The following is an 18,348-nucleotide window of genomic DNA, read 5'->3' as shown; positions in this document are numbered from 1 at the left end:
TCCTTCTGAGCTTAACATCAAGTGTCAAGACGATGACGACGACGAATACCAGGAGCATTATTATCAAGAAGAGCTTATGGTTCCATACCATAAATTGCATTGAAGGGAATCGCGCCAGAAGGAAATGAGTCACCTCCCTCCTACGCTCATACAGGATCTCCAGGCCATGCTGGCTGATTATCGTAAAAGGTTTCCCCCACAACAGGCTGTCCCAGATAATCCACCTCCACCAGCGGGGATTCCTGACCCGTTGCCTCAGTCTGAGGTTCTTGTTTCGCTGGTTCGGCCTTCAGGTCCATCTGAGCACGTGCACTATGACGATACATCCTCTGGAGAGGAGGTTGAAGAGGGTGAGTTACCCGACAATACTAATGTTACGGATCCCTGGGACGAATATATTACACCGATGCCTTCTCCACCCCTTCCTCTTCCTTCTGATTCTCCCCCTGAGGACATCGGTGTCTTTCATAATTTGATGCGGTACAAAAGAGGGTGGTGATAGACGGAGCATCAGAACCAATCAAACACTCACACCCAGTCAACAGATCCGGGTTTGATCCATCACCGTTCTTTATCCCACTCTGCCACCCCAGTTCAGACATGGCCATATGCAAATCAGTCTGACCCTGTGCCTCATGGGAACAGTCCAGCCCGAACTGCCAAGCCACGCTTTCCCTGGACCAGAAAAAAGCTTCCTAGGACCGGTTTCTGGCATTTCAGCCGTCTTCAGCCAGGCTTGCTTGAATCCAGTGGCAAAGTGAGCAAGGGACTCACGTCTGAGCATACCCTGCCAACTTATGGCGAACAAAGCGGTACAAAAGAGGGTGGTGATGGACGGAGCATCAGAACCAATCAAACACTCACACCCAGTCAACAGATCCGGGTTTGATCCATCACCGTTCTTTAGCCCACTCTGCCACCCCACTTCAGACATGGCCATATGCATATCAGTATGACCCTGTGCCTCATGGGAACAGTCCAGCCCGAACTGTCAAGCCATACCTTCCCTGGACCGGAAACAAGCTTCCTAGGACCGGTTTCTGGCATTTCAGCCGTCTTCAGCCAGGCTTGCTTGAATCCAGTGGCAAAGTGAGCAAGGGACTCACGTCTGAGCATACCCTGCCAACTTATGGCGAACAAAGCGGTACAAAAGAGAGTGGTGATGGACGGAGCATCAGAACCAATCAAACACTCACACCCAGTCAACAGATCCGGGTTTGATCCATCACCGTTCTTTAGCCCACTCTGCCACCCCAGTTCAGACATGGCCATATGCATATCAGTATGACCCTGTGCCTCATGGGAACAGTCCAGCCCGAACTGCCAAGCCATACCTTCCCTGGACCGGAAACAAGCTTCCTAGGACCGGTTTCCGGCATTTCAGCCGTCTTCAGCCAGGCTTGCTTGAATCCAGTGGCAAAGTGAGCAAGGGACTCACGTCTGAGCATACCCTGCCAACTTATGGCGAACAAAGCGGTACAAAAGAGGGTGGTGATGGACGGAGCATCAGAACCAATCAAACACTCACACCCAGTCAACAGATCCGGGTTTGATCCATCACCGTTCTTTAGCCCACTCTGCCACCCCAGTTCAGACATGGCCATATGCAAATCAGTCTGACCCTGTGCCTCATGGGAACAGTCCAGCCCGAACTGCCAAGCCATGCCTTCCCTGGACCAGAAACAAGCTTCCTAGGACCGGTTTCTGGCATTTCAGCCGTCTTCAGCCAGGCTTGCTTGAATCCAGTGGCAAAGTGAGCAAGGCACTCACGTCTGAGCATACACTGCCAACTTATGGCGAACAAAGCGGTACAAAAGAGGGTGGTGATGGACGGAGCATCAGAACCAATCAAACACTCACACCCAGTCAAAAGATCCGGGTTTGATCCATCACCGTTCTTTAGCCCACTCTGCCACCCCAGTTCAGACATGGCCATATGCAAATCAGTCTGACCCTGTGCCTCATGGGAACAGTCCAGCCCAAACTGCCAAGCCATGCCTTCCCTGGACCGGAAACAAGCTTCCTAGGACCGGTTTCTGGCATTTCAGCTGTCTTCAGCCAGGCTTGCTTGAATCCAGTGGCAAAGTGAGCAAGGGACTCACGTCTGAGCATACCCTGCCAACTTATGGCGAACAAAGCGGTACAAAAGAGGGTGGTGATGGACGGAGCATCAGAACCAATCAAACACTCACACCCAGTCAACAGATCCGGGTTTGATCCATCACTGTTCTTTAGCCCACTCTGCCACCCCAGTTCGGACATAGCCATATGCAAATCAGTCTGGCCCTGTGCCTCATGGGAACAGTCCAGCCCGAACTGCCAAGCCATGTTGACGATAAGGACTATGAGGACGAAAACGATGAGGGACCATTTGGCACAGCTCACCATCCTTCTGAGCTTAACATCAAGTGTCAAGACGATGACGACGACGAATACCAGGAGCATTATTTTCAAGAAGAGCTTATGGTTCCATACCATAAATTGCATCGAAGCGAATCGCGCCAGAAGGAAATGAGTCACCTCCCTCCTATGCTCATACAGGATCTCCAGGCCATGCTGGCGGATTACCGTCAAAGGTTTCCCCACAAACAGCCTGTCCCAGATAATCCACCTCCACCAGCGGGGATTCCTGACCCGTTGCCTCAGTCTGAGGTTCTTGTTTCGCTGGTTCGGCCTTCAGGTCTATCTGAGCACGTGCACTATGACGATACATCCTCTGGAGAGGAGGTTGAAGAGGGTGACTTACCCGACAATACTAATGTTACGGATCCCTGGGATGAATATAATATACCGATGCCTTCTCCACCCCTTCCTCTTCCTTCAAATTCTCCCCCTGTGGACATCGGTGGCTTTCATAATTTGATGCAGCAAGCAGCATCTAGATTCCAGTTGCCTGTTACAGTATAGCAGACAGACTGCTTTTTGCATGATTTCAAGGAGGAGTCTAGGAAGATCATGAGAGCTGTTCCGATCATTAATTATATCTGGCATGAAGGGGTTAATATCATGAAGACGCCTGCATCTATTCCGGCTGTACTTCCTCGCATTGAGAAAAAGTACTGTGCTCCTGCTAATAGTCCATCTTGTCCGATTGGTCATCCACGACCAGATTCAGTAATTTCTCAAGCCGCCCAACAACGATCCAAAAATCCTGCGACGCCTATAACCACTCCGCCTGATAAGGAAGGACGGAGGCTAGACCTTATAGGTAAAAAAAATTAAACTATGGCAGCGGCTTCTATTAAAGCTGCAAATTCTCTGACAATAATCGGTCGCTGTGACCGTCAAATGTGACTTATTGACCTCATTCCTGAAGACCGTAGGCAAGACGCAAGGAAGATTCTGTTGGAAGGAGAACGAGCAGTATCTGAAATCACAGATTGCGCTCTGGACATTACAAACACCAATTTTCGTCAGCTTGCCGGTGCTGCAGTGCTTAGACGCCAGGGATGGCTTAAAGCCACAACTTTCAGACCCGAAGTGCAAACAAAAATTTTAGACATGGCCTATGACGGAGAGTCTTTATTTGGAAAACACATTGATGAGGCCCTCCTTGCTATCAAGACTGATACAGATACCGCTAGATCGTTATAGGCGCCCTTCAGTACAGGCGCAAATCTTTCAGAGGTGCAAGAGGACGTGGTTTTGCTTCAAGAGGAGGATACCAAAACCAACAAAATAGGCAATATCAATCGCAGTATAGACAGCCTTACAACCAGTCATCATACCGCCAATCATCTTCGACTAGTTTCTCCTGTCAGGGTGGTCGAAAACGATCACAGAATCAAGGTCGAGATACCAACAGGAAACAATGATCTATGCAGGGTGCCAACCATATTACCTTTCCTACCAGTGGGAGCGAAAATGTCAGCTTTTGTTCACAAGTGGCAGGAAATTACCTCAGACCGATGGGTTTTAGACCTAGTAACCAACGGCTACACCCTGGAATTTATCAAACAGTCACCTACTACTTCGCCCAGGGGTCCCCCTCCCCCTCGTCTGCCCTTATTGTTCAAAGAAGCATTAACGATGCTCCTCAAGAATGCGAAAGAGAAGGTTCTATCATCTCAAAGAGGAACCGGTTTCTATTCTCGTTTCTTCCTCATCAAGAAGAAGTCAGGGGAATGGAGACCGATTCTGGACCTCCGCAAGCTCAACAAATTCCTCAAAAAGCAAAGTTTCTGGATGGTCACGCCTTCCGAGATCTTGAACTGTCTAAACGAAGGAGATTTTATGGCTTCTCTGGATATGGAAGATGCGTATTTCCACATCCCTATCCACCCCAAACATCGAAAATACCCTCGCTTCACAGTGGCTGGCGCCCACTATCAGTTCAAGGTGCTCCCGTTTGGGCTGAAATCGGCACCAAGAATCTTGGCAACAGTGGCAACGACATTTAGATCTCGAGGAATACAGATGTTCCCTTATCTCGACGATTGGCTGACCAAAGGTTTTTCGGAACAAGCAACCAAGGATGCCACAACATCTTGTCTCCATCTCTTCTCTTCTCTGGGGCTGACTCTCAACGAGAGCAAATCACAGTTGCGTCCACTACAAGTCATTCCTTTTCTCGGGGCAATGCTAGACACGGGCCAGTGTAAAGCATTCTTATCACACAATCGTCAAATGCGTCTCCAAAAATTAGCAATTTCAATCTCAAAAAGAATGTCAATTTCTGTCCGGATGTTTGCTTCACTTCTAGGGATGTGCTCCTCTGCGATAAATCTCATACCCTTGGCACGGCTCAAAATGAGACCTCTTCAGGAGGAATTACATCTTCAATGGCAACAAGCCGTGGGCTTGTTCGACGTTTCCATCAGGGTCACGTCGCGCATGATCAATGCTCTGCATTGGTAGTCTCAGACAGCGAATTTGGCCCAAGGTCTCACATTCCTACCAACCATTCCAGACTTTGTTTTAACAACCAATGCCTCCATGGAGGGATGGGGAGGTCATCTGCAAGATTTGCAAATTCAAGGAAAATGGTCTCAAGTACACAAACAACAGCATATCAAAAGACTGGAGCTCCGCGCCATTTTTCTGTCTCTGCAAGTGTTCCTCCCAAGAATCGCAGGTTCCTCAGTGCTGGTCCGTACCGACAATACGACCAGCATGTATTACATCAAGAAACAAGGAGGAACAAAGTCAGCTACGCTCTCGCAGGAAGCTCAGGAATTGTGGGAGGGCATCACATTCCACAAAATAACTGAGAGCAGAACACATCAGGGGTCTCCACAATATTCTGGCGGACACACTGAGCAGATCTCAATCGGACTGTCACAAGTGGGAACTGGACGAGAAGCAGGTGAACAGAGTTTTCCAAGCTTGGGGCAAACCAGCACTGGATCTATTCGCAACGAGGGAGAACAAGAAATGCTGATATTATGCCAGCAGGTTCGCTCAACAGGGCTCAAGGGGGAATGCCCTGTCCATGCGATGGTCAGGGATTTGTGCATACGCTTTTTTCCCAATACTTTTGATCCTGAAGGTGCTCCTCAAGATGAAGCTGGAGGGTTGCCGTCTGATTCTAGTTGCACCCCGTTGGCCAAGACAGTATTGGTTCCAGGAACTTCTTCTACTGTCTCAGGACAAGCCTATTCACCTTATTCAGACACCTATGATGTTGTCGAGGGACAGAGGCCAAGTGGTTCTCCCGGACCCACAGTCCCTGCACTTGCACACATGGCTCCTGATTTCTTAGAGTTTAAGGACCTTAACATCTCTCAGGACTGTCGTGAGATTTTGGCCAAATCTCGTGCCCAGAGCACAATAAAAACCTATTGTTTAAAATGGAAGTGATTTTGCTGTTGGTGTGAGGCGAACAATATTCACCCAGTTCAAGCTCTGGCGGAACAAATTCTTCCTTATTTGCTTTCTCTAGCCAAGTCTGGGCTTACCTTTTCATCGGTCAAGGTCCATCTGGCTGCTCTTTCCAGATTCAGAAAATGCGCCAAGCTTCCTTCTCTCTGTTCATCTTTGCTTGTCAAACAATTTATGAAAGGGCTTTTCCAAGCTTTCCCTTCAGTGCGGGCACCCCCTCCAGAGTGGGAACTCAATACCGTACTGGCGCAATTAATGAAGCGACCATTTGAGCCAATTAACAAAGCTGATCTCAAATTCGTCACATGGAAGGTTGCTATTCTCCTGGCTCTTACTTCTGCAAGAAGGATTAGTGAAATCCAAGCTTTCACTATCACAGAACCGTTTTTACATTTCACTAAGGATTATGTAACCCTTCGAACAAATCCTAGATTCATCCCTAAAGTACCGTCTCAATTTCCCTTGAATGAACCGGTAAGGTTGAGAACTTTCTTTCCGGAGCCATCCACTCCAGCTGAAAGAGCATCACATTCTCTGGATGTTGAGCGCTGTTTTAAATTTTACCTGCAGAAAACCAAAGACATCAGACGATCAAACCAACTGTTAATGTCCTATGGTCAAGCGACACTAGAGACTGCAGTGACAAAGGCAACAATAGCCAGATGGCTGGCTTCTACGATTAATTTCTGCCATGACAAGGTCAACAAACCTCTACAGAGGAAAGCCAAAGCTCTTTCTACAAGGACTGTGGCAGCTTCTACAGCATTGTTTGCTGGAGTGACTCTAGATAATATCTGTCATGCTGCGACATGGAAAAATGTCCACACATTCACAAAGCATTTCTGTCTTCAATCTGCGCAACAAGGTGATGCAGCTGTTGGACAGGCGGTCCTATGCCATCTCTTTCATTGAGGTCAGATTCAGGTACTTCTTCCTTTTTATATATTACCATGTTTCATGTAACATACATGTTTATATGTTTAAAGATCTGAATATATAGATATATCTATATGTTGATATTGATGTATTCATGCTTTATTTCAATAATGTCTTTGAATATGGATTTGATTTCTTAAAGGCTTGGTTATTTTCACATTTCTCTGCCATTGTGGATGCAATTTGGGAGTTTATGAACACTGTCTCCCACCATCCGCAAACAACAATACATTTGGCTTACTGCTTGCTACTCCGATTCACACATGTGAATCTATGAAAGATACCCCAATACTTGGTAAGAAAACAAGTTACTTACCTGTAACTACAGTTATCCAGTATTGGTATCTTTCATAGATTCACATGCACCCACCCACCTCCCCGGCGAGTCAGTTCTTTATGATTGGGAATCTTACTTCCCAATTGTGCTTAGAAAATCTGAGGAGAACTGACTCTGCTGAGAGTGTTCTAGAGGGTACTGGTAGCTGATTGGTTGGAGCGAACATTTGGTTCTTTTTACTATAATGATGTAGATAGGCTTCTAAGATTTAGGCCTTAGGCCTTTTTATTTTAGCCTACTACTGTTATTAACTTATGGCACTACTTTTGTAATTTACCGTGGGACTCCCCCCTCGGCGACGGGGAATGATTCAGACATGTGAATCTATGAAAGATACCAATACTGGATAACTGTAGTTACAGGTAAGTAACTTGTTTTCTTATTGGTGGTACCATAATATTTGTGTTCAGGCGTTATATCCACTACGTATAAACTGCTTTGTTTTTACTGAGAATATTATTACCCTCTCATCTCGTCCTCCTCACTCCAGTCGTAATTATATGAGGCATCTTAAGCCTCAGACAGAGTTTTTACCATACTTCTAGATCTCCGATCTAAAAAGAAAGTTCTTCTTTTTCCACTGGGTGGGGTTGAAAGAGGCTCTACCCCCTCACTTTTCCTCATGTGTTTTCTCTGTCTTCGACAGAAGTAAGCCAGGCATTTTTTGTAATATTATTATGTTTATTTTATATATGGTTGTTTTAACATTATACTGAAATGGCCATAGCGCCAAGTATGCCAACTTGCTCCCCGCTCAAGTGCTGGGCCGGGATTGGGAGCTTTGGCAGTGTTGGTGGCAGAGCTGCTTGAGAGCTGGTTGGTGGCATCCTAACAAAATCACTAGGAGGGAAGGCGGCTAAATAAAGGTCCAGCACACATACCCCCAAAGAGAACTGAAAAGCAAGAAGGTATGCCGTTCCTTTAGAAAGGTAGGTCATTAAATTCCTGAGTGATCAAGTCCGAGGGATCGGATCTTTCAGGAGCAAGAGCCCTCATACACCCCAAGGGGTGTCATGCTTCATCATTGGGCAGCTCCTCGTTGGGCCGGTGCTACAATGCCCAATGGGACCCTCAAAGGGGCTCTTTGCCAGAGTTATTTTGAGCCACCGTTAGTGAAGTGCAAGTATGGTGGTTTGGGAGTAGTGTGTGAGTAGTGCTAAGGATTAGAAACAACTCTTAGGGAATTGAAGATTGACTTTAATGTGTTAAACCCTAGGTTATGTTAAAAACAATTGTAGGCCAAGGTGGGTACAATGGTCCCCGTTAGCTCAAGGTATAGGTTGTGGTCAACATGTTTCTTGCCATTTAAGTCGTGGAAGATCAAGGCAATTTGTCAGGAGGACCGTGAAAAACAAAAAACTAAACTACTCCTAATGGAACAAGTGCTGTCCCACACGCAAAATGATATAGAGTATACCTTTAATGCGATCAACAGTTGTACCGACCGTTAGATACAAGGGGCAATCCTCCAATGAGCACATGCGGAGTTGCGCAAAGCGCCATCTCGCGGTTCTGGATCGCCGCGGACAGCGTGTGACATGTACCTCTGACTGTTCCATTAGGAGTAGTTTTGTTTTTTGTTTTTCAAGTAAGTACGCGTGTGGAGCCTTCTTCAACCCCACATAGTGGAAAGAGAAGAAGGACTTTGTTATTAGATCGTATATCTAGAATAACCCTGGGCGTATCGAAGCTACGCAAAGTGCAGTTCGCACTATGCGAGCTACGCGTAGCACTTCGCGAACTGCGTAGTACCTTGTTTGCACTGTGCCAGATGTCGTTTTCAATGATTGCACAGTGCGGACAAGCAACCGGCACTGTGCAATCATTGAAAATGGCATCTTGCACAGTGCGAGCTGTAGTTTTCTGCTGCTTGAGTAGATTTTTACTCGAGCGGCAGCTTTCTCAACGCAAACTGGTAGTTTCTCATCGCGAGCGGTCGCTAGCATATGCGACCATTCGCAATGAGAAACCTGACCTCCTCGCGTTGGGAATCTCGCCGGGAGGTTTATTTTCCATGCTCGCGATCGCCAACTTGATGTTGCTGATCGCGAACAAGGAAAAAGTCTCGCCGGGATGTCATTTTGCTTGCTCGCGGTCGCCAACTTGACGTTGAGGACTGCGAGCAAGCAAAAAATGACCGCAGCACTACGCAACACTACGCTACGCGTGTTCGCACTGTGCTACGTGCAGTTTGCGTAGTGTGAAGTAGCGCGAACTTCGCAAACTACGCGAGCGTAGCGTAGTGCTTTGCCCAGGCTTAATCTAGAAGCATTGTAAAAACTCTGTCTGAGGACACCTCGTATAGTAAGGACTAAGAGAAGGAGGACTTCGGCATGGGGTGTGAATCCCCCATACAAAGGCTGAAAGTGAATTCTTATACATTTTGCATGCAGTTTTCCGTTTGTTAATATTGGCATTACTTGGCTTTTATGGATCTTACCTCGGCCTTTAACCATGTCAACAGGTCACGCTCATGGTAGATTCTTTTAAATTATGGGTTGGATGAGGTTTTAGTTCACTTTTTAGCCAATTTACATAGGGACCTAAAAGCTCGAGTGAGGATCAGTAAAGGTTTCAAGGGACATCAATATCGGCAGAAGGGTTAGGCAGGGGTATGTCCTGGCCCCTCTCCGTTTTATCCTATATATCAACGCCCTTCACAACTCTCTGATTAAACTTACTAATAATGTTCCTAGAATTAATGGCAACATACTCCCCGCCCTGCTGTACGCTGATGGCGTGGTCCTAATGGGTCGCAAACCCAATGCACTATGCACTTTAGTTCGGGTATTTGTAGACTTTATACTGGCTCAGATCTTTGTACCAATTTAAAAAAATCTTTTTTAATGACCTGTGGTCCGAAAAAGCATCTCATTAATACAATTTCTATCGGCTCTGAACGTTTACATCGCACTTGCACTTTTCCCTATTTGGGGTTGGTATTCACAGCCAATGGTTCCTGAGTTGATCACGTTGCACATAGTAGGAGCAAGTTTTCAAAAGCTATTAACTCAATACTCTGCCTCCGTCAACTGAAAAAGGCAGAGATGGTTTTAGCTATTATCAAAAATTTTTACATTACAGTGTATTCCCACTGCAGCATATGGTGCAGAAGTTTGGGGCTTCACAAAGTGTAGTAGCGTCCAGGTTGAGGAAAATAGATTTTGTCGCAAATTCTGGGGGCCAGATCTCTTCTTCGAAGTATGTTTGCCACAAGGGATTGAAACTGACATACATTGAGGACTACATCAGGGCTCGTCCAGCTATGTTTTGGCTTTCATTCTGGAAAAACCCGGCAGCGACTCTCACTAGAGACGTAATAATAGATTGCCTCAAATGTGAAAAGTGGAGGGAGATACCCTGGCTTGCCGCTGTGAGGGAGAGCCTAAACAGAGTGAATCTTGAACATATCTTTTTTAAACCAACTAATATAGAGCACATAAATAAAAAAATCCCTTCGGGAAGCTCTATACACCCAGTATAGAAATGTAAGATATGCAAAGGAGGCTTCGAAATCCTCCGTTGCTAGGTACATGTCCCTAGTCGATACATCCTACTGTTCATCAAACTTACCATCAAGCTACCTTTTAAAAGCCATAGACCGTTGGGAGAGAGGATTGCTCTTTTGCTTAATGGCAGACACTTTAACATTTTTACTCTGCTTCCCATTAGGGTACAATGCTAATCGCGATCATATGCAATGTCCCTGCAATGATCATAGTACCCAGTCCATGTTACATTTCTTATTTTTCTGCAATTTCTATCAAAAATATACTAAATGGTTTTTTATTCCATTTTTAAAGAAAATTGCCATAGTTGATTATAAGGCAGCCTACATGAAAATCCTTGAGCTGGAAGGGGATTTTTTAATTTTTTGTCTGCGATCCTTTCTGAATGCGGCAGTTCGTGCGCATGCTTCAATAGGTACCCATTGAAGGCTGTCTCCATTAAGTGTACTAATCTGCAAATTTATGATCACGGTTAAAACATCAGGAATGTAGCCCCAAAATGTTAAATATTACACTTGCTGAGATGGCATTTATGTATATTTTCTCTTTTGGTACTGTATTATGTAGCCGGACTGTCATTTATTTGATTGTTTATCAATAGTCCAATGTATTTCATGCTGCTATTTCATCTGTGTTTACATGTCCCTATTGGGAATTTCCTACTGTTTTTATGATGCTGCTGTTTTTATTGCAAATGTATTTTTATTGTTTAATGTATTTCTTGTTGTTATTTGACCTGTGCTTTTATGGATATATTCATATCTGAATAAAGATCAAATTGAATTGAATTGAATTAATTGGGAATGTTGGGCATTACACATGCAATATGTGCACCTATTACAAGATCTTTGGGCGTTTTCAGAGCTTGGGTTTGTTTTGTGGTAAGATTTTCAAAGGTTGAAAAACATTGTTGATTGATTCTTCACCAGAAAAGACCTAACTTAGTAGCATTTGTAGAAAAAGTTTTGTAAATTATAAAAGCTATTTTTAAAACATTAGGATTGTTTGTGAAAAAGCAACACAAGTTTTCTCAAGTATGCCCAACTTCTTAAAAGGGCATAAAAGACATTCCTGAGTTTTTGTTGTTTTAAAAAAAATATTGTTTGTGGAATGTTACACAAGTTATTTTTTACCTTTTTTTAATATCGCCTTTTTTGTATCGACAAAAGTTATGAAAGATTTATTAAAAAGTAGGGGTTGTTGAGAAAAAGTTGTAAAAGTGAATTCACAAACAATTCAAAGTGTATGACAGACATAAAAGCTACTTGTGAGTGTTTAGCAAAGAATCCTATTTTTTCTTAAACCCTTGGGTACGGAATTTGTTTGTTATTCCTATATCAGTATCCCATGATTTGAAGAAGATTTGTTTATTTTTTGCTTGAATGCTGAAATAAAATCATGGAGTGCTGTGGATTAGGAGTTTCACTCACCATGCATGAGCCCAGTGGTTGTTTTACAGCACTTACTATCCAATTGCGTCTCTTGGCAGTGGTCTTAATATAATCCCGCATGAGAAAACAGTTATTTCCAGAATGTGACCAATGAGAATGAGAACTCTTTGTTAAGAGGAGGTAAGTTATAGGGTCCTTTCATGTTTAGGTACACTGGTTCAGTGCTAAGGTAAGCCCCTGTTTTCTGGTGCCCGATGCATCTAAAGTTTACACATAACTTGGAATTTCATTGAGTTAATTAAGATGTGTCTCCGTGGATATGGGAGTTAGTCTCAAACTGCAGGTGATTCATCCAATAAAAGGCCACTGATTGATTTAACATGCAGATTGAATTTTTCCTTTGTTCCCCCATAGGGTCACCATTAGTTGGATTAGATGCCTAGAGGAGTAAGACATCATAACGTCTCTCACGTTGTATGTGTTTCATCATTCCTTTAAGACCACAGACATTAGAAATGAACACAACCTTTATCGGAAATTGAATGCAATGTTTCTGTAAAGGTTACTGGTTTTCAGTGTTCTTCTTAAATGCCAACTGACCACCATGTTCCTTTCTCAACAGATCCCCTGGTGCAGAGGCATTCAGAGGTCCTCCAGATGAGATATAAAACCTGCATGGAACTGTTTCCCATATTGGAAAAAACGTCCCTTGAAAGACTGACCAATCTCCTGCTGGTTGAAGGATTGACAGACATCCAACAACGGGAACACGATGTAACACAGCTCGAAGCCAGTCGAGGCACAAGGAATGTCATCAGGAAGTTGTCTTTGGAAAAACTCTTCCAGCCATTGTCAAAATACAGCTTTCCACCCAGGATATCAGTCACTGTTGGGGTGGCTGGGGTGGGCAAAACCACATTAGTGAAAATGTTTGTTTACATGTGGACCAGGGGGGATCTATGTAAAGACTTCCCCTTTGTGCTTCCAGTAACTTTCCGGGAACTGAACAGCTACGATAAGTTATCTGCTGAAAGACTAATTAGGACAGCATTCCCCCACATAACAGAGCCTAGCTATGTCTCCAGTGGGACAGTCAGGACTCTCTTAATCCTGGATGGCCTGGATGAGTTTAAATCCACTCTTGATTTTTCCAATGCCATTGTTTGCACAGACCCCAAAAAAGAACTACAAGTGGACAGCCTAGTCACCAATGTCATTCGCGGTAACCTGTTTCCAGAGGCCACCATATGGATCACTTCTAGACCGATTTCTGCCAGACAGATACCAGGAGGACTTGTTGACCGCATGACTGAAATCCGAGGTCTCCATGAGATGGAAATCAAGGACTTTTTGGATAAGATGTTCTTTGAGAACAGAGACTTGTCTAACCAGGTTTTAAGTTACATTAGGGCCAACAGATCGCTATATGTTTTGTGCTCGGTGCCAGCGGTATTATTGATTGCGGGCTCCTCTATAGGGTACATTATCACAAACACTATTCAGCAGTCTGCGGAATTGGCAGATGCTCCCAAGACATTGTCGGAAATTTACTCCTACTATTTCAGGATGGCTCTATGCAGCAGTGACTGGACAGAGAAGGACCCGGATTTGTATAAAATTGACCAAGCTCTTAACAGTAGTCGAAAGTTGATCCCCAGTCTTGGAAGGTTGGCATTTTATGGCCTGATCAAGAAAAAGTATGTGTTTTATGAACAGGACATGAAAAGCAACAGCATCGACCTTCTGTCACTACAGGGTAGTCTGTGTAACAGAATATTACTGAAAGAAGATACACATTTTTCCACTGTGTATTTTTTTAGTCACTTATCACTTCAGGAGTTCCTAGCTGCAACATACTATTATATGGCCGCCAAGAGATCGATCTTTGACCTCTTTACGGAGAGTGGGATGTCATGGCCAAAGCTGGGCTTCTTGAATCACTTTAAGAATGCCATGCAGAGGTCACTGCAGTCGGACGAGGGGCATTTGGACATATTTGTGCGCTTTCTGTCTGGCCTTCTCTCCCCACAGGTGAGCAGGGTCTTCTCCGGTTTGCTTCTGCCTAAGGACGATAGCAGCCTTTGTAGGAGTCAGGTTATTGGCTTTCTTCAAAGCTGCCTCAATACCAACTACAACATCAGCTCAAGGACCATAAATGTGATGCACTGCCTGCATGAACTGCAGAACACAGAGCTGGCCAGGAGTGTTGAGGATGCCCTGAGGAGTGAGCGCTTGGCAGGCAAGCTGACGCCAGTGAACTGCTCTGTACTTGCCTATCTGCTTCACGTGTCCGACGCATGCTTCGAGGAGACGAACCTCTCTTACTGCCTCACCTACAACCTGCTCAAAAGTCTGCTCTCGCCTCTACTGTACTGCAGCAACCTCCGGTAGGTGGTCCGCTGAGACATCAAAAGTAAGAACTAACTTAGGCAAAGCCAACATGTATGACCTTGGTAAGCTGGTACGCTGGTTAATTTGTAATTTTTTATTGCAAGCATGTGCCACAAAAATACAAAGGAAAGAGAAAAACGATGGTGTCGCCTAAATATGGCCTCTTTATGCTTTCAATAACATTTTTGGATTGAGTATCATTCACAAATGAGGCTGTTTTTATTAGTGATGTTTTTTAAACAGAAAATCTTAATGTTGTGCCGTGCATTTTATTATTAATAATTGTGAAGGAGACAGGACTAAATCACTGCTTAACCAAGCACTCAATTTGCAGGCAGCTACTATGTTACAATGTCACTTAAGCACTTTATAACATAAAAGTTAAACGGAAGTGCATGCAAAATAAATAGGTGGTATTTAAAGTTATTATACAGGTACATTAAATTAAAAAAGCACACTTTGAATTAACTTTAGACTAAAAAGAAAGGAGCTCATTTTACGAACAATGTGCACAGGCTTTGTTTGTGCAGTCACTCAAGATGAAAGGCACCAAAGCGTAAAATGCGCTGACTCATGGCCACGTGATTTAATGCTGTGGTGGACGAAGCAAATCGTGAATGACAATTTAATAGACTGAGGCCTGCTAACAAAAATGCCCCAGGATGCATATATTAGATATAATTTTTTTTTAAAGAAAAACAATAGATTGGTGAGGCAGCTAAAGCTGTTTTAAAGGCCAGACCTAAATAGTCATGTTTTGCAAGGCCCATCACATCTCTCTGCATCCCACGGCCACCTGGGGACGACATTCCTGCCTGAAACATTCTTCTGAATTCATCTTCCTACTAATATGGTCCGTTTGCATATCACCCTGCCCCTCCACAAAGACACTCATTTCAGAATAGGGCTGACCCTGGAGACTATTCCGTACTAGATGAAAATGCCCAAGTCCCCCTATCTCACCTTTCCCTTTCAGAGTCACACTCACAGAAATAACACACTTCAGCAAATCCAGTGCTATTTTCACCTATTGTAAATCACATGTATCTCTTTGATTTTTAAAAGAATACTTAATATTTGGGAATAGAAGTCATTCAAAGTGAAAACATTAAACAGCATTTTTTTCTTGGTCAGCTTATCTAAAATTCTAAAATGTGCACTTTTCAGGGTCACTGTATGAGTAAAATATGCTAACATTATTTTGTAAAGGTAAATTTTTTTTTTTTTTTTAGGAGTGATGGATGGCACACATAACTATTACCTCTCTAATAAAATACAAATAGTGCATTTTCTTTACCCAGTGATACCCCAAAGGCTGCTTTTGAGACTCATATGATTCGCAGTAGCACCTTTTACTCAAATACTGCAAAAACAAAACACGTTGATATCAATTGGATTCTTTGGATGAAATAATTTCGCTGCCTCATTGCTTCTTGCCAGCATCAGGAAAATAGCTTGGTGTGCCAGGTTATTGAGGATGACCCTTGTTCAGTCAGGTACAGCTCTTTCCAATCCTTCTCCACTGCCACCAATCAGTGTGATCTTGCCGACACTTGTACAGTTACCCCATTGGAGATATTAGCCCGATGTGTCATTGTATCCATGTCATTGTGCACTGCAGAGTCTGTAGCATCCAATGCCAACATTTATTGACTCATTTTAACACGTTGTATCCTGCCCCGATATTATATTGTCATTGGTTCGTGGCGGTACTAATAAGGTTGATCTTTCCTTTTGAACTGCGCAAGTGAAGTTTTAATTTGACAATTTTTGACATTCGCCGTCATTTTAGAACTCTCTTACTAGTTGGGGACGTTGTGACATTTAAGAGACGGTGAAAAAAGATACGTTAACTTGACTTTGTGGCAATTTTCTCAAAATAAAGGTATTTTGCAAATTACTCAGCCTATGTAAACCAAACATTCTGGACACATTGCACGTGTTGTTAGATAGGTGTGCATTTGGAAGATTCATTGTAAACTGGTGCAGAAATAATACACATAAAAGACTGTTTTGGATATTTATATCCTATGAACATCTGATTTGTACAGAAGTGGACACGTTTTTCCCAATGGCGACCCATTAAAAAACTCATTTGCAAAATATGTTCAAATTCATGATTTTTTTTTTTTATAACTACAGTGGCGCAAATATGAAAAATCACGTGCCAGAGAGCTTACATTTTTTAAAAAATTTGACACACATCACAGAGATCCTCAGTCCTGGTTACTTTTTATAATCTTATATTCGTTTTTTTCACCAGAGACCAAACAACACGTGCCAAATCAATTTGCAGTAAATTCAGCAAGTTATGTAAGGCAGTGTTTCAAATGAATAAAAAACAAAGCAGCCAGTAACAACCCCCGCTTAGTTCGAAAATCAAGTCCGACCCCAACAAGTACACATCTTGTGTTTCCTCATTCCCGTTGTTCCCCCATCCACGTTTTCCCTCACTCCTGGTTGTCACAGAAAATTCTAATAGCAAGCATTGGTAAATGCATTCGGTTTCGCCTTTGTGATTGATAATAAGCTGCTTTTTGTTGAAAGTTGTAGCTTGCTGAGTAGTTGCACAATGTAAGTTACAGAGAGTCTGTTAAAGTGTTATGACTTGTTTATGTACAAAAAGGCAATATATTGTGCTGTTACTAGTGCAGTGGTTCCCAAACACTTGACTCATGAGGACCCCCACTGAATCACTACTGGAGGCCGGGGACCCCCAAGCAATTTTTACAATTTAAATTTCAAAAAATTAAAACAGTAATTCACAAAAAATATACAAACAAGTACACACCAAACAAATACTTGCATTACTAAAGCTTTTATTATTTTATCGTGAAAAATATGCAAAAATAAAAACATTTTAATGGGAAGGATGGTGCTGCATCTCGGCGACTAACTTTTCAATGTTTTGTTTTATTTCGGAAAGTTGAATTCTTAGGTCAGATTCTACATTTTGCAAGCAATTGCTGCTCTTATTTTTAAGGTACATAAGATTTGAGAAAGCCTTCTCTCATAAATATGTGGAGGGGAAAGGAAGTAAAACCTTAAGTGCCTTGTTTGATAATTCAGGATAATCTGTTCGTACTTGCAGCCAAAAATTTGTCAGACTCAGGGACTTTTCCTTGAATTGAAGTTTAAGTGCACTATCTGTAGATATTTCAATCAAACCGTTTTCTTCAGATGCTGTCAGCCCCATTAAATTGTCAATATCTACATTAAAAGGATCTTTAATCCAGTTTTTGCTTTCATCCAGAAGTGGAAAGTACTGACGGAAACTGCACCACATATCTTGGAGATGCTGGATAAAAATTTCTAAGACTTTGTTCGATAATTCATCATCAGCAGATTCCAAGAATGTCTTCAGGTTCTGAAAAGAATCAAAATTTCTTTGTGTTAAGCGACGAGCCCATAAGTCTAACTTTTTTTATCATTGCCTCAATCTTGTCTTCAACATTAAAAATTGTGATACCTACTCCTTGCATACTCAAATTGAGTGCATTTAAATGGGTGAAGATGTCTGCCATATATGCCAGCATAGCTAACCAAGTATGGTCATGTAAGCGCTCATCAAGTGCAAATGGAGATTCCAGTTCAGTGACGAAAACTCTGATTTCATCTCTTAATTCAAAAAGGCGAGACAAAACTCCACCACGAGACAGCCATCGGACTTCTGTATGCAGCAAAAGCTGATGATGATCACTATCCATGAACTGACAAAGCTGTTCAAAAAGCCTTGAATTTAGTGACCTAGCTTTGATAAAATTTACAATTTTGACTGACTCGTTCAAGACCTTTTTTAATTCCTCTGGTATCTTCTTAGTGGCTAATGCTTCTCGATGAATGCAACAATGATGCCATACAACTGAAGGGTTAATTTCCCTTATTCACGCTACAAGTCCAGTTAGTCTCCCAGACATGGCACGTGCCCCTTCTGTGCTGATTCCTATGCATTTGGACCACTGAA

The 18,348-nt window shown here is 43.2% G+C and overlaps 1 protein-coding gene across 1 annotated transcript in view; it reads left to right on the top strand.

Annotated features, from left to right (window-relative positions):
- Positions 1-18,348, top strand: part of NLRC3 (NLR family CARD domain containing 3) — an 820,465-nt gene that overhangs the window by 250,733 nt on the left and 551,384 nt on the right. Inside the window, exon 4 of the mRNA XM_085630169.1 lies at positions 12,616-14,380. Coding sequence (XP_085486295.1) covers positions 12,616-14,380 — 1,765 coding nt within the window. The remainder of the gene's footprint in view (positions 1-12,615; positions 14,381-18,348) is intronic.

The sequence above is a fragment of the Triturus cristatus genome, chromosome 10 (assembly GCF_964204655.1).
Source record: "Triturus cristatus chromosome 10, aTriCri1.1, whole genome shotgun sequence".
NCBI classification, from domain to species: Eukaryota; Metazoa; Chordata; class Amphibia; order Caudata; family Salamandridae; genus Triturus; species Triturus cristatus.
The sequence above is the reverse complement of the archived record's forward strand: the minus strand, read 5'-3'. Positions and strand labels throughout refer to the sequence as shown.